Consider the following 26,389-nt stretch of genomic DNA (forward strand, 5'->3'; position numbering starts at 1 on the left):
CTGGATGTTTGCAAGCTTTTTTTTGGCCGCAGTTTGTTTGATGTCTTTGACACACACCCACACACAAACTGCCCTTCCACAGCAGCACCTACACTGTTACGGCTGATTTAGTACTTGGTGCAACCCCTAGCCAATGTTGGTTTATGCAGTTAAAGGGTTGCCAAACAAGCTATAGTTGAGTTGAAACCCAGCTTTTCTTTTCAAACTGCTATCCGGCACTTAGGTGGTGGTCAGGTTTTTTTTTTAAAAGAGAGCCAACTAATTTTATATGTGTCCCTTGCCTTGGCTGGGAGTAATGCACATCTGGGTGTGTGTGTGTGTGTGTTAGGATCAGTGAGTTCCCCACCCAGATGTGTATTACTCCTAGCCTTTCCCCCAAGCCTGGCCTTGTGGTTCGTGAACATCTGCACAGCCACCAAACTCCTCACCGCTATCAGCTTATATTGGTAACGGTGGCGCTTCAAAGGCCTTCAAGATTATAATTATTATTTTTTTTTAAAAAAAATAGGAATAATGGTTCTATTTCGGTATCCCCTCCCCCTCTTACATTTTCTGCTTGGTTGGCCTACAGACCAAAGATTGTAGGACAGAATCTTGGCAACTTTTAAGACCTGCGGACTTCGAGTCCCAGAATTCCCCAGCCCAGCCAAACCAAACTGGCTAAGGAATTCTGGGAGTCGAAGTCCACGGGTCTTAAAAAGTTGCCAAAGTTGGGACGCTAGTATAGAGCAAAATAAGTTTGCAAAGCTACAGACCAAGGGGGGATTTAGCATTGTGAGGCCAGGGACAGTTCCATAAACCAGGAAACGGGAGAAAGGAGAATGTGGTTTGGCTGGGTACTTGAGAATGGTGAGAACTGAGTAATTCTCGTTATTTATGGCTTAATGGCCCCAAAGCCGGCAGTTGATTGCTGTTGCTGGACGTTTCTGGAAAGCCGAAAATCTGGATATCTTCCCAGGGCACTTTCCCCCCCCCCCACCCCACTTCTTTCTGGCTCTTTCCACTAAGACTCGTCCTCGGCTGATCTCTCTTGGCAGCGTCTGGAATTGGAAGGATGACGAAACCAGGTTTCTGCTAAAACTTGCTTGCGGGAAGGAAGGGTTACGATGCTGACCCGGCTAATTTGCATCCCGGCTTGTCTCTGCGGGTTGAGAATCGAGGTGGTTTGAAAGAGGAGACTGGGGGAATTGTCTGTTCCGGCTGGTGCGTCATTCATTGGGGCAACTGCTGGCTGGCTGGCTGGCTGGGGGTCAGCGATGCTTAGGGAGGGTGCAGTCCTACCCTGCAGGGTCGTCGTGACGGTTGGGCTTTGGAACTTGAGATGGTGGAGGTGTATCCGTTTTATTGTTCTCCCAATCGTTTATTTATTTTAGTCGGAAAATTAAGCTCCAAACGAAAAGGAGATTTTTGCAGAAACGGAACAAAGTTAGACAAAACTTTTTAAAATGTGCATTAGAAAAACAAAAGACACACACACACACACACACGGAATTGAACACTGATAGGTATACAGGTAGTCCTTGACCTACGACCACATTTGAGCCCAAAATGTTGCTAAGCGAGACAAGTAATTTTTGCTCCATTTTACAACCTTTCTTGCCACATCTGAATTACTGCCGTCGTTTAGTAAGTCGCACCGTTGTAAAGCGGATCTGGCTTCCCCCATTGGCTTTGCTTGTCAGGAGGTGGCAACAAGGGGAAATCACAAAGTTAAAATTTTATTACCCATTTTACTGTTTCGAGAGGATCTGCCAATAATGGCAAGCCTGCCTTATCGGGTTGCAAAATTCTCAATTTCGGCCTCTGGTTTCTCCTTGGGCCTTTTTTTTTTGAAGGAAGCCGAGCTGCTATGTACAAGCCTTTTTGAGCTGGCCAAAATTGCCATCTTGTGGCAGAGAGTTCCACAGCTGGAGCTGCATGCATCCAGTAAGAAGTAAATACCTGAATCTGCCACCTTGGCTTCCAATTACAGGCCAAGGAAGCTTTTCTGCTTTTTTTTTTCCCCTACACCCTCCATAATAGGATGTTGGGGGAAGCCAGAATTGCTTAACTGATTCGCTTAATGACCGTTAACAATAGCAACTAACAGTAACGGCATTTACAGCTAGACACAGACTTAACAATCCTTTGTTTAGTGACTGTTCGAGGTTGCAACGGCATTGAAAAAAGTAACTTACAGCCGTTTTTCACACGACTGTTGCAGCACCCCCAGGTTCATGTGATTTGCATTTGGATGCTTGGCAGCTGACTCGTATTTATGACGGTTATGAGTCACGTGATCCCCTTTGGTGAGCTTCTGACAAGCCAAATCAGTGAGGAAGCCAGATCCGCTTAACAACCAGGTTGTTAATTTAACAACTGCAGCGAGATTTGCTTAAGAAATATGTGGCAAGGAAAGTCGTACAAAAGGGGAGAAATTTCACTTAACAAATCCCTCACTTAACAACGTAAATTTTGGGCTCGCTTGTGGTCGTAAGTTGAGGACTCCCTGTCCTTCCCTCTTAGCGGCCCTGTTCCTTTTTTTTTCCCCCCCACGCACAAAGGAGTTCCTTAGTTACTGCAGCTTGAGAGCAAAATAACAAAACTTTTGACCCTCCGAAAGGCGGAACACATTTTTCTGCCGACATACAATTCCCGGGATCAGAGTCCTTCCAATGGAGAAGAGGCTTCAATAAAGTCCAGAGTTGAGTTAAATAAATAGGTGCCTGTTGTGCAAACTTCAAAAATAACATAAAATGAAACGAAGGAATGTCTTTCTCCCCCTCCCACCCAAACCCTCCTTCCCTTTGCGGAGTGGAAGGCCGATTTATTAGCGGTTCAATTTTCGAGCAATCGGTTAAAACTCTTGATTTGCTTCATGGTGGCTTGCTGAGCCAAAAAAAAAAAACCCACACTGGTTGGGTTCTGCACGTTGTGCTAAGGCTGTGCCAGTCTTCCCCTCCCGTTTTATAATTGTGTAAGGCAAAGTTGGAGGTTGGTAAAAAGCCACACGCCCACACTGACCAGGAGCAGGCAGCCCTTGAGTTACAGCTACAACAGGGAGCAAAATCTCCCCTTGCTACGCAAATGACTCGTGCCTAATTTTACAACCTTTCTGGCATCGGTTAAGCCAAAGGCTGCGGTTGTTAAGTGAATCATGCAATCCTTAAGCGAATCAGGCTTCCCCCCGTTGACTGCTTGTCAGAAGCCGGCTGGGAAGGTCATGGATGGATGGTCACGTGACCCCAGGATGCTGCAACCGTCGTGAATGCATGCACCCAAATTTTGATCACGTTACTGTTGGGATACTGGAACGGTCGTTAAGTGTGAGGACCAGTTGGAAATCACTTTGTCCAGTAACGTCAAACAGTCGCTGAACGAGTGGCTGAAAGTCAGGGACTTTATTCAGTGTGGGAAGCCAATGCGCTGGAATCCTGGCTGAATTGCAGACGGCCCTTGTAGGCGGCTGGCGTCAGACAGAGTAGCTTGAATTCCCATAATGCCCTGGGAGCGATGCCACATCAGCAAAAGGCATTATGGGAAATTTTAAAAGGTAGGTGACCCTCAAGCTTTCCTGCCACAACAGGAGAGATTTCATTACATTTTATCGATCTGCATCTTAAATTGCCGTACTTGACCATCTCCCTTAACAACAGAAATTTGGAGCTCAATTTTTTTTTAAAATCCCATTTATATCCCGCCCTTGTCCGAAGACTCAGGGCGGCTTACAATTTAAGTACAAACCAATGTGCTTAGCAGTAGCCTTCATTCTATGTATATGCCTACTTATTAGGGCATTCACACACACCCCAAGCGGCATTATTACAAAGTCAGCTTAATTGCCCCCAACAATCTGGGTCCTCATTTTACCTACCTGGGAAGGATGGAAGGCTGAGTCAACCTTGAGCCTGGTGGGACTCGAACCTGCACTAATTGCAGGCAGCTGGTGTTACTTAAGGAGGCCCACTGCGCCACCAATTGTGGTCGTATGTCGAGGACTACCTGGATTGTAGCTTCCTGTCTTAAGTCCCAAAAAAGAGATCTGAGCCAGCTCTCTCGCCTCCTGTTCAGGCCGAACGCAGTAATCCTGAACTGATTTTTTTTCTTGTTGACCCACAATAGGTGTGTCGCCACCTTTTGTTTGTCTTCTGCATTTTTGCATCGCTGCGGCTAGAAGGCAGGGTGGTGGCTGAATAAACATTTCGAAGATAAACAAGGATCACTTTCTAAGGCCAATGTGCTTTTCCACCCACCCACCCTTCCTAAGTGTATAATAAAATGGTCACTCTCTACCTCAGGGGTCTTCAAACGTGGCCCTTTTGTGACTTGTGGATTTCAACTCCCAGAATTCCTCAGCCAGGCAGAGGAATTCTGGGAGTTGAAGTCCACAAGTCATCAAAGGGCCACGTTTGAAGACTACCTGAACTCTACTCTTGAAAAGGGACAGGTAGACTCACAACCCTTCGTTTAGTGACTGTTCGAAGTTGCAACGGCTCTTGTTAAGTGAGTTTTGCCCCGTTTGACGACCTTCCTCGCCAAAGTTAAGTGAACCACTGCAGTTAGTAAGTTAGTAACCCGGTTGTTAAGTGGATCCGGCTTCCCCCGTGGACTTTGCTTGCCGGAAGGTCGCCAAAGGGGATTGCGTGACCCCGGGAGACACAGCGACCGTCACAAATATGAATCAGTTGCCAAGTGTCTGAATTTTGATCACGACGGTCGTAAGTGTGAAAAACGGCCATAAGCCACTCTCTTGAGTGCCGTTGTAACTTTGAACGGTCTCTAAGTGAACTGTCGTAAGTCGAGGACTTATCTGTATTCATGAGGGTTGCCCTGTCCCTGGGGAATTCTGGGATTTGAAGTCCACCCGTCTTAAGGTTGTTTTGGTTGAGAAAAATTGGCCGAGCAGTATCAGTAAAGCAAAACAATAGAGAACTGGTTGGGAGTGGGCTTGGGGGGGGGGAGGTAGGGGGCAGGGTTGCTAGATGGAAGGGTTTATTCCCCCCCCCCCAAAAAAAATGGCATGTCTGATCAGCCAATCCTGACTCCTTTTAAATCTTTGAGCTGCCAGGCTGAGAAAACTGGGTGTGGGTTTAATCCTTCCTGCTTCCTTATCTGTGGCAAGGTGGGAATTTATATTCTGAGTTTGTGAGTGTGTGTGTGTGTGTGTGTGCCAACTCAGCTCTGCTGGCAAAAGAAGGAACAGTAGGGCGGGCAGGTAGGGTTTCCCATTGCATCAAGCCTCGTTTGCTGGTTTGTTTTGTTTCCCAGCATGCCCGTGTAGCTTGCCTTCACACGGCCTCCTGTGTGTGCTTTCATGAATGGGTGAAAAGCCACAATGTACTGGTCGCCCGAGCACAGCTGAGTCCCAGATTCCCATTGCTAAACCCGACGGTTGTTAAGTGAGTTTTGCCCCATTTTTTACGACCTCTCTGGCCACAGTTGAAGGGCAGGGGTCTTCAAACTTGTGGACTTCAGCTCCCAGAATTCCTCAGCCAGCCAGCCAGCCGGCCACGAGGTCTTAAAAGTGGCCAAGTTTGACGAGCCCTGGTTTTAAGGGGATCACTGCAGTTAGTAACTTGGTTGTTAAGTAAATCTGGCTTTCCCCATTGGCTCTGCTTGTCAGAAGGTCGCAAAAGGGGATGACGTGACCCCGGGGCCCGCTGGCGACGGTCATAAATCTGAGTCAGTTGTCAAGGATCTGAATTTTGATCACCCGACCCTGGGGATGCTGCAGCGGTCGTGTGAAAACCGGTCTTAAGTCATTTCATTCAGTGCCGTTGTAACTTTGAACAGTCACTACACAAATGGTTGTAAGTCGACCATTTGTCCTTGTTACTTGTAGTTTCCTTCCTGTGACAAAGCAAAGCCAAAGTAAAGACGGAAGATATACACAGGCTGTATACAAGCAGCCGCAACTTATGACTATTCATTTTACCAACCATTCAAACTTACAACAGCACTTAAAGAAGGGACCTAGGATCGATCCTCACATTGCTGACCATCGCAGCATCCCTGGGGTTTGTTTTTTTTGCATCCTAAACTTTTGCATTTGTTTTTTATTTTTATTATTTATTTATTTATTTGCAAAATCCAAAATTTTGCATCGTCAAATTGCAGGATACTGAAGTCCACACCATCGCCATTTGCCAGAAGGGGAAATCCTACTGAGATAAATAACTGTGGTTGGATTAAAATAAGGTTTCTTCTAAGTTAGGGCTTGGCTGAACCTCTTTTTTTTGGCAGCGGAACCTCCCAGTTTAGGGATAGTCTACCTCCCAATGCCAGAGGCAGATGGAAAAGTTATTTGCAACTAAGCCTCTGAACTTCCTCAAAAAAAGCATCTCTTTGGCTAGCGAAAGTGGTGGCTGGGCTTTGACCCTTTTGCATTTCGAAAAGCCTGCAAATAAAGGAAAAATAAACCTCGTTGCTACAACAATGCTTTGTGTGTGTGTGTGTATTAAATAAAAGCCTCAGGAAGTTTCTCGCCAACCGCTGTGGCTTCTGACTTACACATCTCTCGACTCCACTCCTTCCTGTCCCTGCTAAATAAGAACAGTGCCCGTGGCGTGGTTTTGGGGTGTTAACCAAGATCAGCTCCACATTTTGAACTTAAGAGCTACCAAAAAAGGCCGAAGTACAGTTCTGTTCTTCGGCATGTTTTCGCCCGTTAATTATCTACCACACCCTAAATGAGAATCTAGCAATCATCTAGCAAACTTCCTTCCTGGCTCTTAGTGAATTTGCTCAGATTTTGCTAAGCCCTGAATGCTGGTTGAGGGTGTTTCTGGCAAAGCCAGAATGGGATGGGATTAGCTAGCCAGCATCAGGGAAATTTCCTTAATTGAGGGCCATCCAGCAGCGAAGGGCGCAAAAAAAAAAAGAGGGTCCCTCCCCAACTGCAGAATGAAATTCTTTTCTGAGCACATTTGAACCCTGAAATGAAACGACTCGGGTCGGCTTGAGTCAAAGAGGCAAGCTGGATTTGTTTAACGACGATGGGATTCGCTTAACAGCCGCGGTGATTTGCTTAACAGCCGCGGCGGAAGTTGTAAAAATCAGGCGTGACTCCTTTAAGAACCGCCTCGCTCGAGCCGTGGTCAAGAACGCAGCATTGCTGGCTAAACTCTGCCCACCGCCAGGAGTTCGATCCTTCCGAGGTCCGTAAAATGAGGAGCCAGATTGTTGGGGGTGACGTTATGCCGTCTCTGGAAACCGCTTAAGAGAGGGCTGTAAAGCGCCACGGAGCGGTATATAAGTGCTGTCGCTAGTGCTTAGCAATGGAAGTTTCCAATTCCAACCGTGGTCATATTGTCATTCTGGAAAATGCAGGGATCTGTAAGCGAGATGGCACTTTTTATGACCCTTTCCTGGCTTCTGATATCCCTGGGCTTCGAGCAGCCTAATAAACATTTGCAGAGAGATATTTTTTTTTCCTCTCTCTCTCTCTCTCTCTCTCTCTCTCTCTCTCTCCATAACACGGAAGGGCTGTTTCCACACAGAAGCCAAACAAGATGGTGACTTATTTCCAGGTGATTTCCAAGCTTTGGAGCGATGCCATAAGCACCAGCTCGAGCGGCAAGGCCTAGTTTGCATTAACAGCCATAATGTGGTTAAGTTTCTCTGCCAGGCAGAAAAAGAGATTTGTTTATTTATTTTTTTCAGATTTATGCAAAAATCCAAGGCTTCTCCAGAAAAGCCGTGGTCTGGGTTGCACCCTCCTGGAGCCCATAACTCTGGTTTTTAAACCACAGGCCGTGGGCCAATTCAGAACTAAACCAGAGCCCATTGTGGATTAACACAGTGGAGGATTGCAGTCAAAAGTCAGGTATACTGCGGCTGTACGTGGAGGCTTCGCTTACGTTTGTCAACAGTCAGTTGGGGGGGGGAGACTGAGGACCAGGTCAGTGGCTTAGCTTTTCAGGGACAGCAGCAGCTAACCTCTCACCTCGGAGGCTTGCACACAGAAAACACACACAAACATCCTGTTTTGCGCACTGCTCTTATTTCTGGTTGAGTGGAGTCCCCAGTCTCCACTTTGCTCATAATTCTCAGTAGCCGGAGTTTCCTGTTCACGTTTTTTAAGTTCTGCTTCTGGGCTTAATTCCTCATTTTTTTCTGTGTCTGTGTGTGTTCTTGTCATTGTTGTTTTGCTCTAGGACTGAGTCTCTTTGTTGCAGAGTTTTTTGTTTTTTTCTGCTGGGCTACTCAGATCGGGACAAAACAAGAGCTTAGCAACCTAAATCTTAAACCTACATTGAGAGTTTCTGCACCGGAGACCAATTGTTTGGGTGTCTTAAATCACATTTGACTAAATAAAGTCTGGCCTTATTCGATTATTTCTAATTCTGTTCTTCTAAAGCCACCACCACCCCGCCCTCTCCTCCTTCCTCCCCTCCTTCCGCCTCCTCCTCTTCCTCCCCCCACCCCCCCAGGAAGCTGATATTTTCTAAGATTCAGTGTCAATTCGCTTCTAACTTCCTTTGCATTGACCTGGGTCTGTTCGGCATCCGCAAGGCCTCTCTGCATTTTTATTCCCTTTGCAGAATCAAACCTTTGAAGCTCTCTTGATCCTTCAGCTCACAACAACGTGGCTTGCTCCGTTCTCTTTCCCTACCTTGGACGTTGTGGCCGGATGAAATTGGCCATAAAGCTTAGTCACGACGTCCTGGCTTCACACAAGCACACTAAGCCAACATAAAAAAGAAAAAAAAGGAACCAGGGTTAACAGCCAGGAAACCTGGCCTGCTGTACCAATGTGCTTGCTAGGCCTTCCACTGAGTTGACGATAGCACGCTCGCCTAGTGGATCCTGCTCGGTAAACCACCATTGAGCAAACCATGGCTTCATAGGACTGGCACAGCCAACGCGCCAGTGGCGGCTGGCCTTCTTCCCCCCCCCCTCAAGGTGACCTGAATGACTAAACCCAGTTGGCCCGGGTTGGACTAGAAGACCTCTTGAGGTCTAACGATTCGGGGTTCGCCATAGTTCAGCTACCGCCTAGCTCTGGTTTGATCCCGGTTTGAAGGGGGAGAAACAGAAAAGGATATTTTTCAGGATATTAAAAGGACAAATCAGCCTGGCTTTTCTTAAGGCAAGAAAGCGGATGACGCTTTGCAGCTGGGGCCTTTTTTTGCGAGAAAGAGGAGACGGGGCGAGGAACAAAGAGCCGAGTGTTGTCTGAGAAAGGGGACAATGGATGCCGGTGGGTGGTCTCCCTAAGGCCCGTCGAGGAGGGGGATTGAGGGAGGGGGTTGGAAAGTTGGCAAGATTATGGGAACTGACCTGTGTATGTGTGTGTGTGTGTGTATATATATATATATATATATATATATATATATATATATATATATATATATATATATATTTCCATTTCCCTTTAACGCACAATTTTAGTGTGGCCTGTCCTGTTCCCCCCCCCTTTTTTGGTTTGCTTGGAGGGATTCCTTAAAAATTCTCTTTTTTTTCCAATTCTGGGACTTTAAAAAAGTCCAGAGAGTTGAAAGTTGGCCACTTTGACAAAACCTTGATCTTATTTCTTTCGGTCCCCTCTTTATTGGATTTTTATTTTTTTTTACAAATAATGCAAAATGGTGAACATACCCAACAACACAGCATCCTCTTCCTGTTTTCTCCAGAAAAGCAACCCTGTGAGGTGGGTTGGGATGAGAAGGAGGGACTGACCCAAACGTCACCCAGCTGGCTTTCGTGCCTAAGGTGGGACTAGAACTCGCCGTCTCCTGGTGATTGGCCCAAAGTCACCCAATTGGCTTTCATGCCTAAGGTGGGACTAGAACTCGCCGTCTCCTGGTGATTGGCTCAAAGTTACCCAGCTGTTTTTCATGGCTAAGGTGGGACTAGAACTCACCATCTCCTGGTGATTGGTCCAAAGTCACCCAGCCAGCTTTCATGCCTAAGGCAGAACTAGAACTTGCCATCTCCTGGTGATTGGCTCAAAGTCACCCAGCTGTTTTTCATGCCTAAGGCGGGAGTAGAAATCGCCGATGCCTGGTGATTGGTCCAAAGCCATCCAATTGGCTTTCATGCCTAAGGCAGAACTAGAACCCACCGTCTCCTGGCGATTGGCCCAAAGTCACCCAGTTGGCTTTCATGCCTAAGGCGGGCGTAGAACTCGCTGTCTCCTGGTGATTGGCTCAAAGTCAGCCAGCCAGTTTTCATGGCGAAGGTGGGACTAGAACTCGCCTTCTCCTGGTGATTGGCTCAAAGTCAGCCAGCCAGTTTTCATGGCGAAGGTGGGACTAGAACTCACCATCTCCTGGAGAATGGCCCAAGGTTGCCCTCCCCCCCCAAACACACCATGTTTTCTTTAAAAAAAAAAGATAATTAGACAAAGCATGTCTGCATTTAGGCTGCTTTCCCACCCTTTTAGAAATGGCATCTCCGTTTATCAGATTTGGAACTGGGATACAGAGGAAAACTTAAAACAAAGCCACAATGATGTAAGAATTGGACTGAGAAAGGAAGGAGGGGATGAGAGGAGATAGTAGCAGCTATTCCCTCCGGCCCACACAAGAACATCTTTGATTTACTCCAGGGAAGTGCCTTCCATTATAAGGCTGAGGTAACCCATTAGACCTGCCCTGCCTTTCGGCCTTGGCATCCCTTTTGTCGTGTGTGTGTGTGTGTGTGTGTGTGTGTGTGTGTGTGTGTGTGTGTGTGTGTAGATGGGGGGGGCAGAGGCAATTGGGGTGTGACGGGTCCCTGTGGGATCCTTTTTTCTTCCCCAACTTGTTGTACAAATAAGAAATCCCAGTATTTATTTCAGCAGTTCAGTCTTCAATCAGAGCTGGAAGGGACCTTGGAGGTCTTCTAGTCCAACCCTCCCTGCTCAGACAGGAGGCCCTATACCATTTCAGACAAGTGACTGTCCGGTCTCTTCTTAAAGAAACACACACACTGCCAGTGATGGAGCACCCACAACATCTGGTGGCAAGCTGTTCCCCTGGTTAATTGTTCTCACTGCCAAGAAATATCCTCCTTAGTTCCAGGTTGCTTCTCTCCTTGATGAGTTTCCATCCATTGCTTCTTGTCCTGCCTTCAGGCGCTCTGGAGAATTGGTTGACCCCCTCTTCTTTGGGGCAGCCCCTCAAGTACCGGAACACGGCTATCATGTCCCCGTCCCCCCCAAAAAAAAACCCAGTCCTTCTTTTCTCTAGACTGGCCATTCCCAAATCCTGCAACCGTTCTTCCTACGTTTCAGTCCCCAGGCCTTCAATCGTCTTAGTTGCTCTTCTCTGCACTTTTCCCCCAAATCCCGACATTTATGTCTTTTTGTCCAAAAAAAAAAAAAGGATGTAAAATTGGGGTGAGTCGCATTTAACAACTGTCTTGCTTAGCAATGGAAATTTGGGGGCCTCCATTGTCGTTAAGTCGAGGGCTACCTGTACTCGACTCACATTTCTGGCCTCGTCGTGGCTGGCAAGCCAGCGGGCGCAACCCAGGAGATGATCAAGGCTTGGATAAGAGAAGAAGAGTTTGTGATCAGCAGCCAGAAGTGAGTCAGCGGAGTCGGTCTCCTCCGAGGGTTTTGCCCCACCCTGCTGAGTAAGAAGGTGGAGTGTTGCCAGGCCTGCCCAGATTGGAATCCAGATCACGGCCGTTGTTTCACCAGCTTTGGTGGAAGCGTTTTCCTTAAATCCCCTTGGCTCCTGATGCCAATCTGGACGGGGTCAGGAAGATGACCCTGAGCACGTACAGAGAGCTATTCTCGACGGATTTCCTGCTGCTGTGCTAAATTGCACATCCAGACGGGTGGTTTGAGACCCAGAACATTTTCTGAGACAAACCAGCTTTCCTTGAACAAGGTTCCTTCGGCCATTGACCGTGATCAGCCGAAGACTGAAGAGCCTTTTGCCCCGTGGCAAGCTTTGTTTTTTGCACATTTGATTTTTTTTTGTTGACATGCTTTGATTTACATCGGAAGTGTCCAAGTTTGACAACTTGGAAGTTTGTGAACTTCAGTTCTCATAATTCTCTATCCAGCACGGGTGAAGATCTGGGAGTAGAGTCTAATCCTAAAGCATGCTGGCTGGGGAATTCTGGGAGTTGGTCCTGGCTGAGGAATTCTGGGAGTTGAAGTCCATCCATCTTAAAGCATGTTGGCTGGGGAATTCTGGGAGTTAAACCTGGCTAAGGAATTTTGGGAATTGAAGTCCACCCATCGTAAAGCATGCTGGCTGGGGAATTCTGGGCGTTGGTCCTGGCTGAGGAATTCTGGGAGTTGAAGTCCACCCATCTTAAAGCACGTTGGCTGGGGAATTCTGGGAGTTGATCCTGGCTGAGGAATTCTGGGAGTTGAAGTCTGCCCATCTTGAGGTTGCTGAGGTTGAAAAACACCTTAATATATTCTGGGCTATCCAGCCATTTAATCCTAAAATGGTCTTCCTCTCTCCCAGATCACATTTTTGGAAATCTATCACCCACCCACCTTAGCGTCATGGCGAACCGAGGCCCTGCTTACGGACTCAGTCGGGAGGTTCAGCAAAAGATCGACCGACAGTACGATCCTGAGCTTGAACAGATTCTCATCCAGTGGATCAAGGCCCAGGTTGGGCCAAACAGTGGGGACCCCGAACCAGGCAAAGACAATTTCCAGAAGTGGCTGAAAGATGGCACGGTGAGGAATTTTATTTTAATTTTTTTGCTCATGTTGCCTCTATTTTTCTCCTCTGCCCCTTCTCGCCGTATTTGGATAAAAACAGAAGTGGCTGTCAAAAATTATTTCAGAGGGTATTTTGGTCGAATCCATGGTGGGGTTGGTCAAAGAAAGGAAGATTAAATCAAAAAAGGTGCATTAATGAAGCCACCCACGTTGGGGAAAAACGGGAGGCCTAAAGGGAAGAATTTGCATTTAAAGAAAAAGTTTTAACAGCTCTTGTTAAATTAGTATCTACTCCAGATGTTGAGGCAAATATAAATAATTTGAAACTCTCTTGTGGGCTTTTTAAAATAAATCCATTAAAAAAAAGCTTGGCTGCTATATGAAAGCATTAGTTTAGGCCATAAAGCAGAGCAGATTTTTAGAGCCATTTTTTTTTACTAGGGGCTATTCCGTGATATTTAAAAACAAAATCACCATTTGGCTGATCACTTAGTAGGTCATTTTTAGATCCATGCTTTTCTAATAGGGACTAGCACCTTGTTCCTTGACATTTAGACACAAAATCATCATCTGACCGATCATTTAGTAAAGAAGAATAGATATTTTTAGATGTATGTTTTTTCTAATAGGGACTAGCAACTTGCTCCTTGACATTTAGACACAAAATCATCAGCTGACCGATCATTTAGTAAAGAATTGATTTTTTTTAGATGTATGTTTTTCTAATAGGGACTAGCAACTTGCTCCTTGACATTTAGACACAAAATCATCAGCTGACCGATCATTTAGTAAAGAAGAATAGAGATTTTTAGATGTTGTTTTTCTAATAGGGACTAGCAACTTGCTCCTTGACATTTAGACACAAAATCACCCTTTGATCCATCTTTTTGTAAAACTTTATAGCAGAGACTTCAAATCTGCTTTATGTCAGCCCAGAGTATTGTGCATCAGATTTTTTTTTTTTTTTTGGCTCAAGGAGACCAACTCCATCTTGGTTTCGACCCTTGAACGATAAGCTAAGACAATCGCCAACGGAAACGGGACTGGCCAAAAGACCAAAGTTAAATGTGTGATGCTTCCTGTTCTCATTAGGTGCTCTGCCAGCTGATCAACAGCCTCTATCCCAAGGGCCAGGGGCCTGTGGCCAAGATCCAGTCTTCCAGCATGGCCTTCAAACAAATGGAGCAGATTTCTCAGTTCTTACGCGCAGCGGAGAAGTACGGCATCCTGGCTTCGGACATTTTCCAAACCGTAGATTTGTGGGAAGGTAAATGTTTCAAAAGGAAAGAAGAGGCGCCATCAAGCATTGGCGCTTCTAGCAACTAGCCGGGTAACAAAGAGCCTTGGTGGAGCAGTGGGCTAATGCCTCCTTAAGTAACACCAGCTGCCTGTAATTAGTGCAGGTTCGAGTCCCACCAGGCTCAAGGTTGACTCAGCCTTCCATCCTTCCCAGGTAGGTAAAATGAGGACCCAGATTGTTGGGGGCAATTAAGCTGACTTTGTAATAATGCCGCTTGGGGTGTGTGTGAAAGCCCTAATAAGCAGGCATATACATAGAATGAAGGCTATTGCTAAGCACATTGATTTGTGCTTTAAATTGTAAGCCGCCCTGAGTCTTCGGAGAAGGGCGGGATATAAATGGGATTAAAATAAAAAATAAATAATTAATAATAATAATAATAATAATAATAATAATAATAATAATAATAATAATAATAATGTTGGAAGGGACCCTGGAGGTCATCTAGTCAAACCCCCCTGCTCAGGCAGGAAACCCTATCCCCATTTCAGACAAATGATTGTCCAGTCTTTTCTTAAAAACTTCCAGTTTTGGAGCATTCACAGCTTCTGGAGGTGGGTTATTCCACTGGTTAATTGTTCCCACTGTCAGGAAATTTCTCCTTAGTTCTAGGTTGCTTCTCTCCTTGATTAGTTTCCATCCATTGCTTCTTGTTCTGCCTTCAGGTGCTTTGGAGAATAGCTTGACTCCCTCTTCTTTGGGGCAGCCCCTGAGATACTGGAACGCTGCTGTCATGTCCCCCCTAGTCCTTCTCTTCATTAAACTAGAGATACCCAATTCCAGCAACCATTCCTTAAATGTTTTAGCCTCCAGTCCCCTGATCATCTTTGTTGCTCTTCTCTGTGGACTGACTATTTGCACCCGATCCTACCCATAAACCTCCTTATGGGGATAAGAGACAGCCTGTTAAAAACCGGCCTATTTGCTCAGCTTTCTGTTAGTTGCCTACGGCCAAGTTTCTACCCAAACTCTTTTTTTTGTAGCATTAAATCTTTTTGATACTCACTGTCCAAAAACTACTAGTTTGTTTTCAAAAGGTATCTGATTTTAGTCAACATTTTTAAAGCTACAATACTATTTGGTCTTTAGGTTGCCACACTTGGGGGGGAAATGAGGCTCTTGTTTTGTTTTTAAGGGATGGCTACAAACTAAATTTTTCCCTTTTCCTTTCAACTGGAAATGTCAGAACTGGGGGCAGAATTTGCAGGAGTCAATGTAGGTAGTCCTCATTTTACAACCACAGTTGAGCCTCGCTTAACAATCGGGCTGCTAAGCTTAACCACTGCAGTGTTTCCCTTAATGACCGCGGCAAGAAAGGTGGTTAAAGTGGAGGAAAAAAAATCACTTATCAAATGTCTCGCTTAGCAACGGAAATTTTGGGCACAATTATGCTCGTAAGTCGAGGACTCTGTGTATGTACGATTTATCACATGGGCGCTGAGAGCTTAACACGCTGGAGACAAAATTCCTTGCGTGGGCCCAGTTGCGCTTGGCCGATGAAGAACTCTTGTTCTGTTCTTAGCCTTCAGGGAAAGGCGTGCAAATAGCGGTTTGTGAGAAAAAAAGTTCAGGGTTTTTGGACACGTCCGCAGAATGCAGGCAACATCTTACCATAAGAGGTTGTGAGAATGAGGTTAGGGCCTCGGAAGTGCAGTGGACTAGAAGCGACGCCCGCCAAACCCCTTTCTGACTTCTTTCCACTCACAGGGAAGAACATGGCCTGCGTCCAGAGGACCTTGATGAACCTGGGCGGGTTGGCAGTCTCCAAAGACGACGGCTTCTTCGCGGGAGACCCCAACTGGTTCCCGAAGTAAGTGGGCTTGTAAACCAATTGATTGAAAACCCAGCGGGGGCACCAAGGGTCTGCCTGGGTACTGATGGTTTCTCTTTTATTAAGAAAATTGATATGGCTGCCTCACTCAGGATGACTCTAGGTCACAGGGGTAGGCAATCTTGGCTTTTTTATGACTCGTGGACTTCAACTCCGAGAATTCCTGAGCCAGCATGGGGGAACCATGGCCTCTTCATGACTCGTGGACTTCAACTCCCAAAATTCCTGAGCCAGCATGGGGGAACTATGGCCACTTCATGACTGGTGGACTTCAACTCCCAGAATTCTTGAGACAGCTTGGCAACCTCTCCCTTTCCCCTCAGCGTGGCTGCCTCAGGAATTCTGGGGGTTGAAGTCCACGTGTCATAAAAGAGCCAAGGTTGCCTACCCCTGCTCTAGGCAGCTTGTAGAGTTAACCACCCAATAAAACCTTTCCTTCTGGAAGCAACAATCACACCAACACACAATGGGTGCTGCATTCGCCTGGGCTCCCCACCTGGGGTTGGCAGAACCGGGTCTTCAGGGCCTCGCGAGAGAGTGTCCCAAGTGGAAGCCAATCTTATTTCTGTGGGGATGATGTTCTACAGGTTGGGTCCCACCAGATGGACCTCCTTAAGAGAAGGGACACAGGACATCCCTTGCCTCCTCACTCTGGTGGGTCAAGTAGAGAAGACTGGGAGATGACGGTCCTTCAAATAACAGGGAGGGAGCCACCACAGAGAACGCCCTTCTTCTTGGTCCCACCAGATGGGCCACCTCAAGAGCGGGGACCCATAACACCCTCTGTCTCCCTGTTCTGGGCGGGGAGGCGGGGGCTGTAACTGATAAAAGACGGTCCTGGCCCCAAGCCGTGGAGGGCTTAGAAGGTGGCAACCAGCACCTTGAATTGCACAGATAGTCCTTGACTCGTGACCAAACTGAGCCCGTCATTTTTGCTCCTGAGCAAGGCATTGTTAAGTGGGTTTTGTCCCATTTTACGATTTTTCTGGACCATAAGAAAGGCCGAGCGCCAAAGAATCGAGGCCTTTGAACTCTGGTGCTGGAGAAGACTCCTGCGAGTCCCTCGGACTGCAAGGCGATCAAACCGGTCAGTCCTAGAGGAGATCCACCCTGACTGCTCTTTAGAAGGCCAGATCCTGAAGCGGAAACTCAAATCCTTTGGCCACCTAATGAGAAGGAAGGACTCACTGGAGAAGAGCCTCATGCTGGGAAAGATTGAGGGCAATAGAAGAAGGGGACGACAGAGAATGAGGTGGCTGGATGGAGTCCCTGAAGCAGGAGGCGTGAGCTTAAATGGACTCCAGAAGATGGTAGAGGACAGGAAGGCCTGGAGGAACGTTGTCCGTGGGGTCGCGATGGGTCGGACACGACTTCGCAGCTAAACAACAACAACATGATCTTTTCTGCCACAGTTGTTGCAGTTGAATCACTGCAGTTGTTAAGGGAGTCCCAAGGTCCTTAAGCAAATCAGGCTTCCCCCATTTGAGTTCGCTTGTTGGAAATAGTGATCACATCACACACACACACACACACACACAGATAGAGAGAGAGAGAGAGAGAGAGAGAGAGAGAGAGAGAGAGAGAGAGGGGACAGTACAACTCTCGTAAATACGTGCCGGTTGCCAAGCGTCCGAACTGTGATCACGTGACCTGACCGTGGGGATGCCGCAATGGTCAAAAGTGTGAAAGGCAAGTCACAAGGTCACTTTTTCCAGTCCCGTTGTAACATCAAACGGTCACTAAACGAGGACTGCCTGTATTGTTGCCCCTTGAGGTGTCAGCCTTGGGTTTTTTGTTTTTTTCCCTTCTTCATTAAACTACCATTTAAACAATGATCGCTTTTCAACCCGGGAATTCCCCACCACCACCACCACCCCGTCCTCATTCGGACTTTTCCTTTGTCTTGCTAGGAAATCCCAGGAGAACCGCCGCGCCTTCTCGGATGACAAAATGCGCGAGGGGCAAAACGTCATCGGGCTGCAGATGGGGACAAACCGAGGGGCTTCGCAAGCCGGCATGACGGGCTACGGGATGCCCCGTCAGATCCTTTGAGCCCACCGTTGCCGGCCGTCGCCTCCTCCGATCTCTTCCTTTTCCAGAGAGCCTTCCCGAGTTTCTTCTCCGAGAAACAATCCTTTTGGATTCTCCATTTTGCTTCCAGACTCCATGCCACCGTGTTTTTTTTTTAAATATTAAAAAAAAGACCCCCCATCTAGGGTTTTTTTTTTGTTTTGTATTTTCAGTCGTATCTCCCCCGTTCCTGCTTTTCCTGTCTCGGCTGGGATTATTTAATTTTTTCCCCCTGCCTCTCCAACATCTCGTGACCCTTCCTCTCTCCAAGGATCCCCAAATATTGATATTTCCCCCCACTCCTTTCTTCCATCCACTCGCGACCAATTCCAAAGGCGAGAGTTGGTGTCTTTCCCATATCTTTTCTCCAAAGGTTTCAAAAAAAAGATCGTGGCCTCCGAGCTGCAAAGGCTGACGGCCTCCCTTTTTTAAGGTAAAGCTCCTTTGGAACCCAAACCCCAGAAATTGCCCTTCTCTTCTGGACCAAAATAATCATTATTATTTTTTTTTTAAAAAAAAGTCATTTCTAGAGTTACACGGGGCCTGTTTTGTTTCACCCCAGAATACCTACTAGATCCTACAGATGCTGAACTGCCCCACTTCTTCATTTTGAGTGAATGGCTGGCGGCCGTGGCCGCCGCAGTCTGAAAGACTAGGAAGATCAGGTGATTCACCCCTTTTTCCCCAAAAGTCACCCCTGGGAAGCGGGGTGCTTGAAGGACCCCCTCTATTTACGCTTCCCGGGTTCAGCTTTTTATTTTGAGGAGGGGGCAGTGGGGTTAATAGAAGAGGGGGCAGAGCCGTGCGGCTGAGTTTGTCGTTTCTATTGTTTTTCTTGCAAAATGCTTAAAATCAGTCAAGGGGGGTGGGGAGGAAAACCAGCCTTGAGGGTGCTTAATTTCCCCGTACCCATCCTCCACAGCCAGACCAGCCTTTTGGTCTTGGCCTTTGGGAGCGCTGTTGAGTCACGTAGCGGCAGCAGCAGCATTTGGGGGGGGGGGGCAAAGCCAGACGTGATAACTACTCCGAACTTTGCAGAAAGTATTTTGCCTCAAGGCTCTTGATCAGAAATAAAGGTTGCTCGATTCTTTTTGTTTATGGGCCTGTGTCCTTCTCTTTGGTTGAAGTGAGTGTGTGTGTGTGTGGGGGGGTCTTTAGGGGGGGAGGAAAGGAACCTTTCCCATGTGTTTCTGGACTACCTCTCCCAGCAGTCCCAGCTAGGTATCACTCTTTCATTCAGGCAAAAGCTGAAAGTCTCCGCAAATCCCAGTTTACAGACAGGGCCAGGGATTGACTGACTGACTGACTGACTGATTGATTGATTGATTTAAGGGGGGGGGACTTAAGACCTCCTAGGGAAAGCCCCGTACGAATTAAGGCGAATTAAGTCTCCACGGGATTTTAATTCTGCCACTCCCCCGTGCAACGCAGCGAGCGTTTGCACGAGAAATGTCCTTGCGAAAAATCTAGCAGCTCGATCTGCGAGGCTGCAGCTTCCTTGCTTTAAAATGCTTCTACGAAAACGATCGAGAGAAAACCAGGATATGTGGGGGTGGGGAATGCAGGGATGGGGGAGTCTGGGAAGTGTTTGCGGGGTGCTTTGCCTGTGCCTGCAGGAAGAACTCGGAAGCCTTCACAGATACTTTCAACAATTAACCAGTGGAACTCCTTGCCTCCAGAAGCGGCGAATGCTCCAACGCTGGAGGTTTTGAAGCAGAGACTGGACAGCCATTTGTCTGAAATGGCATAGGGTTTCCTGCCTGAGCAGGGGGTTGGACTGGATGACCTCCAAGGCCCCTTCCAAATTTATTACTATTATTACTTCATCAACCAAACCCTAGCCGAGGGTTTTTTTTTTTCGTTTTAAACTCTTGGATTCAAAAAATGACCGGGTTTGTATTGGTGGGTCTTGTCTCTTGCTACTGAGTCTTCTTTTATCTTGTGTTAAATCTGTCCTATTTCTGCACAGTCTAAAATGTTCTTAATTAGTTCTTCCGTTGGTAAGTTTTCATTTTTTCCAATATTGGGCAAATACAATTCTTGCCGCGGTTAATCCGTGTCAAATTAAGTACATGCAATCTTTTCTCATAGTTTCCTCCTGTTGTGCCTAACAGAAACTGTTGTGTATGTAAATAGTTAGCAATAAGCCATAGAAGATATTGCAAACACTGTGCAGCTTTGCAAGGTTTAAAGCGGGAAAATAAGGTGCAATCATTGGACGCCACAACCAAGGAGCGGGAAAACAGACAGTTGTATTGGTTACAGTTCAAACGCTTTCTCTATAAAAGGGTTGCAACATTTGACATTTGACAGTTGACTTTGTGTATTCAATAAACTCGTTCAGTGTTAACCACTCTGAGTCCTCGTCAATTCGAACCAAACAACTGGCGACGAAGGTGGGATCGACAGAAGACCAGAGATTAGGAAGAATTGTCGTGAAGGCGGCAAAGTCTGAGCGAGTCACAGTCAACCGAGCGGCCGCGGCAGAATAGGAAAAAAATTCTCCGAATGGCGCAAATCGGGTCATTGAAGGAATTTGACCCTAACTTCCCCGAAGATTGGGAAGAATATATTGGTCAGGTCGAAGGATTCCTGTTAGTGAACGGAATCACCGACGACCGAAAAAAAGCGGCGGCACTTTTGACAATTTGCGGCACACCGGTCTACAGAGTCGCTGTCGGGCTGTGCCAGCCACAACCAGTCTCCAGCGTGCCCTATGCCGACCTCCTTGCAAAACTAAAGGTGCACTTTACTCCCCGAAGGTCCGAACTTTTTTGGCGGCGCATCTTCGAGAAGAGAAATCAGAGACCGGGGGAATCCATACAGAAATTCGTCGCTGCCGTTAGGGAAGCCGCAGTTCGTTGCAAATACGATAATTTAGAAATTAGGATTCGGGACAGAGTTGTGCTAGGCTTACGCGATGAACAATTACAAAACAGAATAATCGCCAAACCTACTGGCGATTTACAGGAAGTGCTCGACGAACTCCTAACGTATGAGTCTACCGGGTATCGCGACCCCCCCCGCAGTAGCATGGCGACAGCACCTGAAATTAACCAAGAGGGCTATGTGGACTGCGGGGAGGTGGATCAGCAGTGGGAGGAAGAGATCGCCGAAGTCTCCAGGCGATTTGGGAAGATGGCACCCAGACAACTTAGAAGCGAAGGGCCCGAACCCGGCCGCCGGCAACAACCCGCAACACCGCAGAGACCACCGACCGGGGCACAACGACCGTGGCGGGACACCGCAACCAGACCGCGCGACAACGACACCCAGAACCGATGCGGCAGCTGTGGCGGCAACCATCCCCGCGCTTCCTGCCGATTCCGCACCGCCAAGTGCAGGGCTTGTGGCAAGACCGGCCACATCCAGGCCATCTGCAGAAACCGCGTCCGGGACTCCCGTCTGAATGAAGTCGATGTGTGGCCAGAGGGTAAGGTAACCCCCAATGCTAGTGGCAAGGAGACCCCTAGATCCCGGGCGAAATTTTCAAACCCAGGGGAGGTGGCCCGAGTCAATCGGAAAAGGCAGGGAAGGGGGCACAATTTTCCGGACGGAAAATTAAAAATCACAGTCCTTCTGCAAGGGGTTCCTTGCAGAATGGAAATCGACTCTGGGGCTTCAGTGTCGATAATTTCCACTGAAACCCTGAAAAAAATTGAACAACTAAGTGGAAAAAGAATTCCACTTAGCCCAACAAATATTCAATTAACGGACTTCCAAAAAAGTCCAATAATCGTAAAGGGAAAGACCAGCCTTAGAGTTAATTTTAAGGGATTTAAGGGGGTCTTAGATGTGGTAGTTACGGAGGGGAATAGGACTAGCTTAATAGGGCTTAATTGGTTTCCTGCCCTGGGAATTTGGATAGGGGGAATAAATTCTGTGATTAAAAATAAGACCCTCGAATCCGTCTGCAAAGAATTTGCAGACGTATTCGATGGATCTCTAGGCAAGTACAAAGGGCCCCCCATTAATTTTAACCTAGACCCCTCAGTAAATCCAATCAGGCTAAAGGCCCGGAGGGTACCTTTTGCCTTAAAAGAAAAAATCGAGGCCGAGCTCGACCGGCTTGTAGGCCTCGGAGTTTTAGAACCCGTTGAGGGCGGTTTATGGGAGACGCCGATCGTCACACCCCTCAAACCCAATGGGGATGTGAGGATCTGCGCCGACTATAAAGCGACCCTCAACATTGGAATGAAAAAGCATGCTTACCCGGTCCCGACGGTGAAGCAGGTCCTCGCCACGATCCAGGACGCCGCCATCTTCGCCAAGCTCGACTTGGCGCATGCGTACTTACAGTTGACTGTTTCCAAAGAGGCTGCAGAGGCGCAAACAATTGTTACCCACAAGGGGGCGTTCCGAGTCCACAGACTGCAATTTGGGATTGCAGCTGCTCCAGGCATCTTCCAAGAAGTGATGGAGAGGACCTTAAAGGGCATACCTGGAGTATGCCCTTACTTTGATGATGTCCTAATAGCTGGAAAAGATGAAGGAATGTTAGTAGAGCGGCTGGAACAGGTACTGGGTAGATTTAGAAAGGCTGGATTAAAATTAAAAAAGGAAAAATGTAGCATAGGGGTTAAATCCACTGATTTTTTGGGGTTCAGGATTGACAAAAGCGGGGTCCACCCTACCCCTGAAAAAATTAAAGCAATAAAAGGGGCTCCTGAACCAAGGAACAAGGCTGAGCTACAGGCCTTCCTAGGCTTGGTAAATTTTTATCACACTTTTGTGCCACATAAGGCTGCCATTGCAGAACCACTGCACAGGCTTTTAGATAAGAAGACCCCTTGGCATTGGCAAGACAAGCACAAAGTGAGTTTCCAGACCTAAAAAGATATCCTTTCCAGTAGCTCAACTGTAACCCACTTTATAGAAAATAGACCAATCTTCCTGGCGTGCGATGCTTCGCCTTATGGCGTCGGGGCAGTAATCAGCCATTTAGACACCCAGGGAATGCAAAGACCCATTGCTTACTACTCCCGCACACTAACCAAGGCAGAGCGGAACTATGCTCAAATTGACCGGGAAGCTTTAGCCATAGTGGCAGGAGTTAAAAAGTTCCACGACTACCTGTATGGCAGGAACTTTACAATCCTGACAGACCACAAACCCCTGCTGGGACTGTTTACCACAGATAAACAGACTCCCCAAATTATGTCTCCCAGGATGCTGAGATGGTCCATTTTCCTCTCAGCATATTCATTTTCCCTCCAATACCGACCAGGTAAAGACATGGGTCATGCAGACGCTCTTAGCAGATTGCCCCTTAGCACAACAGAGGAGGACCCTGCCCCAGTGGGACAAGTAATGTCCCTACAAGATATTCCTGATCTGCCCCTAACTGCTAAAGACATAGCGGAGGCAACCAATAAGGACCCCATCTTAAGGAGAGTAATGGCCTGGGTCATGAGCGGTTGGCCCAACGCCAACCCAGACGTAAAATACAGTCCATTTTTCCGAAGGAAGGATGAACTATCAGTTCATATGGGTTGCTTACTTTGGGGAACTCGTGTAGTAATCCCAGGAATCCACAAATCAGCTATTCTATTTGAATTGCATGAAGGACACCCTGGAATAGTAAGGATGAAGGCCTTAGCTAGGAGTCACTTGTGGTGGCCAGGATTGGACCAAGACATTGAGGAATGCGTTGCCAATTGCCATCTGTGCCAACGTTCCAGGCCTGAACAACAACACATCCGCACACATAAATGGGAGTTAGCTAGGAATCCTTGGTCCAGGATTCATATTGACTTCGCTGGACCTTTCCAGGGGTTAACGTTCCTTGTAGTGGTCGACAGCTACTCTAGATGGCTAGAAGTAGTACCGGTCAGTTCAGTAACGGCAGGCAGAACAATACAGGCATTAAGGGGCCTCTTTGCCACTCATGGGTTGCCGGATTTAATAGTGTCTGATAACGGGCCACAATTCACATCTATTGAATTTCAGGATTTCCTCAAGGCCAACTCGATTAAGCATAAGACTTCTGCACCCTTCCACCCCTCCACCAACGGATTGGCTGAAAGGAACGTGAGGACCACGAAGGACGCGCTTAAAAGAATTATTCGAGGTGACTGGCATCAGAGACTAGCTGAGTTCTTGTTGGCCCAACACACAACCCCTTGTTCGGCTACAGGGAAAAGTCCAGCTGAAATGAGGTGGGGAAGAAAAATCTTGACCAAGTTGGACAGACTACACCCCGACCGACTCCAACCAAACATTGAATTTGACATTCCTAACAGAACATTTGAAGTGGGGGACTTGATTTGGGCCAGGAACTACGCCCAAGGGGATAAGTGGATTCCTGGGGTGGTAACTGAAATCTTAGGTCCCTTATCATACATCATTGAGGGGGAAGGGAATAGGGTCTGTAAAAGACACATAGACCAGCTGAGGAAAAGATCTAGTGGGTGTGTGCCAGCTGAGGGGGACCAAAGCTCAGTTAGGGCAAACAGTACAGATAACATTAGGCCTGAAAGTGGTGTAGTGGTGGGGCAAGATGACATATTTCCAGATGCCCATCAACAACAATTCAGTCCAATTGATTGGGAAATACCCCTGCGAAGTAGGCCAGTGACAACTGAATCCCAAACACAACCTAATACACAAGGCAGTACATCTGAAGCCAGTAACCCTGAGCCCAGGTCCAGTAGTAACCAGCATAGTAACCAGCAGCCAAGCAGTCAACCAGGAAAAGGGGCCCCTAGCAGCCAAAGTAACAGATACCCTTCTAGAATACATAGGCCACCAAAATACCTAAAGGACTTTGTAAAGAAATGACACCAACTGGGGGGTAAGGGGTGTTGTGTATGTAAATAGTTAGCAATAAGCCATAGAAGATATTGCAAACACTGTGCAGCTTTGCAAGGTTTAAAGCGGGAAAATAAGGTGCAATCATTGGACGCCACAACCAAGGAGCGGGAAAACAGACAGTTGTATTGGTTACAGTTCAAACGCTTTCTCTATAAAAGGGTTGCAACATTTGACATTTGACAGTTGACTTTGTGTATTCAATAAACTCGTTCAGTGTTAACCACTCTGAGTCCTCGTCAATTCGAACCAAACAGAAACAGTTCTGGTTTTTTACACACACACACACACACACACACACACACGTAAAAAACCAGAACTGTTTCTGTTAGGCACAACAGGACATATATGTATGTGTATATATATATATATATATATATATATATATATATATATATATATATATATATATATATATATATATATATATATATATATATATATATATATATATATATATATATATATATATATATATATATATATATATGTCACTTTGAGCCCAGAGTTTCTGTTGCCAACTTGTTTAGCGAGCTTTGGCCCATTTTACGAGCTTTTGTTGGTCACAGTTGTTAAGCGAATTGCTTGCAGTTCTTGAGTCACGGCGGCAAACTGAATCTGACTTCCTCACTGGATTTGCTGGTCAGTGACGCCGGGACACTGCAGCCGTCATAAAGGGGAGACATTTGGCAAGTGTCGGAATTCTGATCCTGTGACGGTCGTAAGTGTGGAAAAATGATAAGTCCCTTTGTTCATTGCTGCGGTGACTGGTCACTAAACAAGTGATTGTAAGTTAAGGTTTACTTGAAATTCGTCGCACAGGTTAGCTCCCTAACTGGCTGGAGGGATTCAAGACAACAAGCTTTTGACCCAGAAATCTCAGCAGGAGCCAAATCAATCACTGGCCTAAATACATTTATTACCCGTTCAGTACAGAAGCCATCAAAATGTTCCTCCAGTGCTTAATCTAAAAGCTTTTCCTTGCCAATTAATTTTTGTTCCCATCGCGCTCCGCCAACATATTGCAGTCAGCCTACAATAGCTGTATTTGCATAACCAGGTTAAAGATCTTTCAGCTGTTAAGCCAAACAAACATGCAAAAAGTCTGGTTCAAGATTAACTGCTTTTCCTGCCGTCTCCGAGGGGGGAATAGATCTACAAAAGCAGCGTGTTTGGGGGCTAATTATTAGAATTTTATCCCGGCTGTATTACTTTTATCAGCAACCCAGGGTGGGGAGCAGTACAGTATTTAATTACTCCTTTCTCCTATGTTTTCCCCAACAACAACCCTATGAGATGGGCTGGGCTGAAAGAGAGAAAGGGGGGGGGGATTGGCCCAAAGTCACCCAGCCAGCTTTCATGCCTAAGGCGGGACTAGAACTCACCGTCGCCTGGTGATTGGCCCAAAGTTACCCAGCCAGCTTTCATGTCTAAGGCGGGACTAGAACTCACCGTCGCCTGGTGATTGGCCAAAAGTTACCCAGCCAGCTTTCATGTCTAAGGCGGGACTAGAACTCACCGTCGCCTGGTGATTGGCCCAAAGTCACCCAGCCAGCTTTCATGCCTAAGGCGGGACTAGAACTCACCGTCGCCTGGTGATTGGCCCAAAGTCACCCAGCCAGCTTTCATGCCTAAGGCGGGACTAGAACTCACCGTCGCCTAGTGATTGGCCCAAAGTCACCCAGCCAGCTTTCATGCCTAAGGCGGGACTAGAACTCACCGTTGCCTGGTGATTGGCCCAAAGTTACCCGGCCAGCTTTCATGTCTAAGGCGGGACTAG

General features: G+C 47.0%; 1 protein-coding gene across 1 annotated transcript in view; it reads left to right on the forward strand.

The window, feature by feature from the left end:
- Positions 1–18,306, forward strand: part of TAGLN2 (transgelin 2) — a 19,071-nt gene extending 765 nt beyond the window's left edge. Inside the window, exons 2-5 of the mRNA XM_083374795.1 lie at positions 12,393–12,613; positions 13,691–13,865; positions 15,606–15,708; positions 17,640–18,306. Of these exons, the coding sequence (XP_083230921.1) occupies positions 12,434–12,613; positions 13,691–13,865; positions 15,606–15,708; positions 17,640–17,781 (600 nt within the window). The 5' untranslated portion in view covers positions 12,393–12,433 and the 3' untranslated portion in view covers positions 17,782–18,306. The remainder of the gene's footprint in view (positions 1–12,392; positions 12,614–13,690; positions 13,866–15,605; positions 15,709–17,639) is intronic.
- Positions 18,307–26,389: the final 8,083 nt, after the last annotated feature.

Source organism: Vipera ursinii (genome assembly GCF_947247035.1).
Source record: "Vipera ursinii genome assembly, chromosome: 15".
NCBI classification, from domain to species: domain Eukaryota; kingdom Metazoa; phylum Chordata; class Lepidosauria; order Squamata; family Viperidae; genus Vipera; species Vipera ursinii.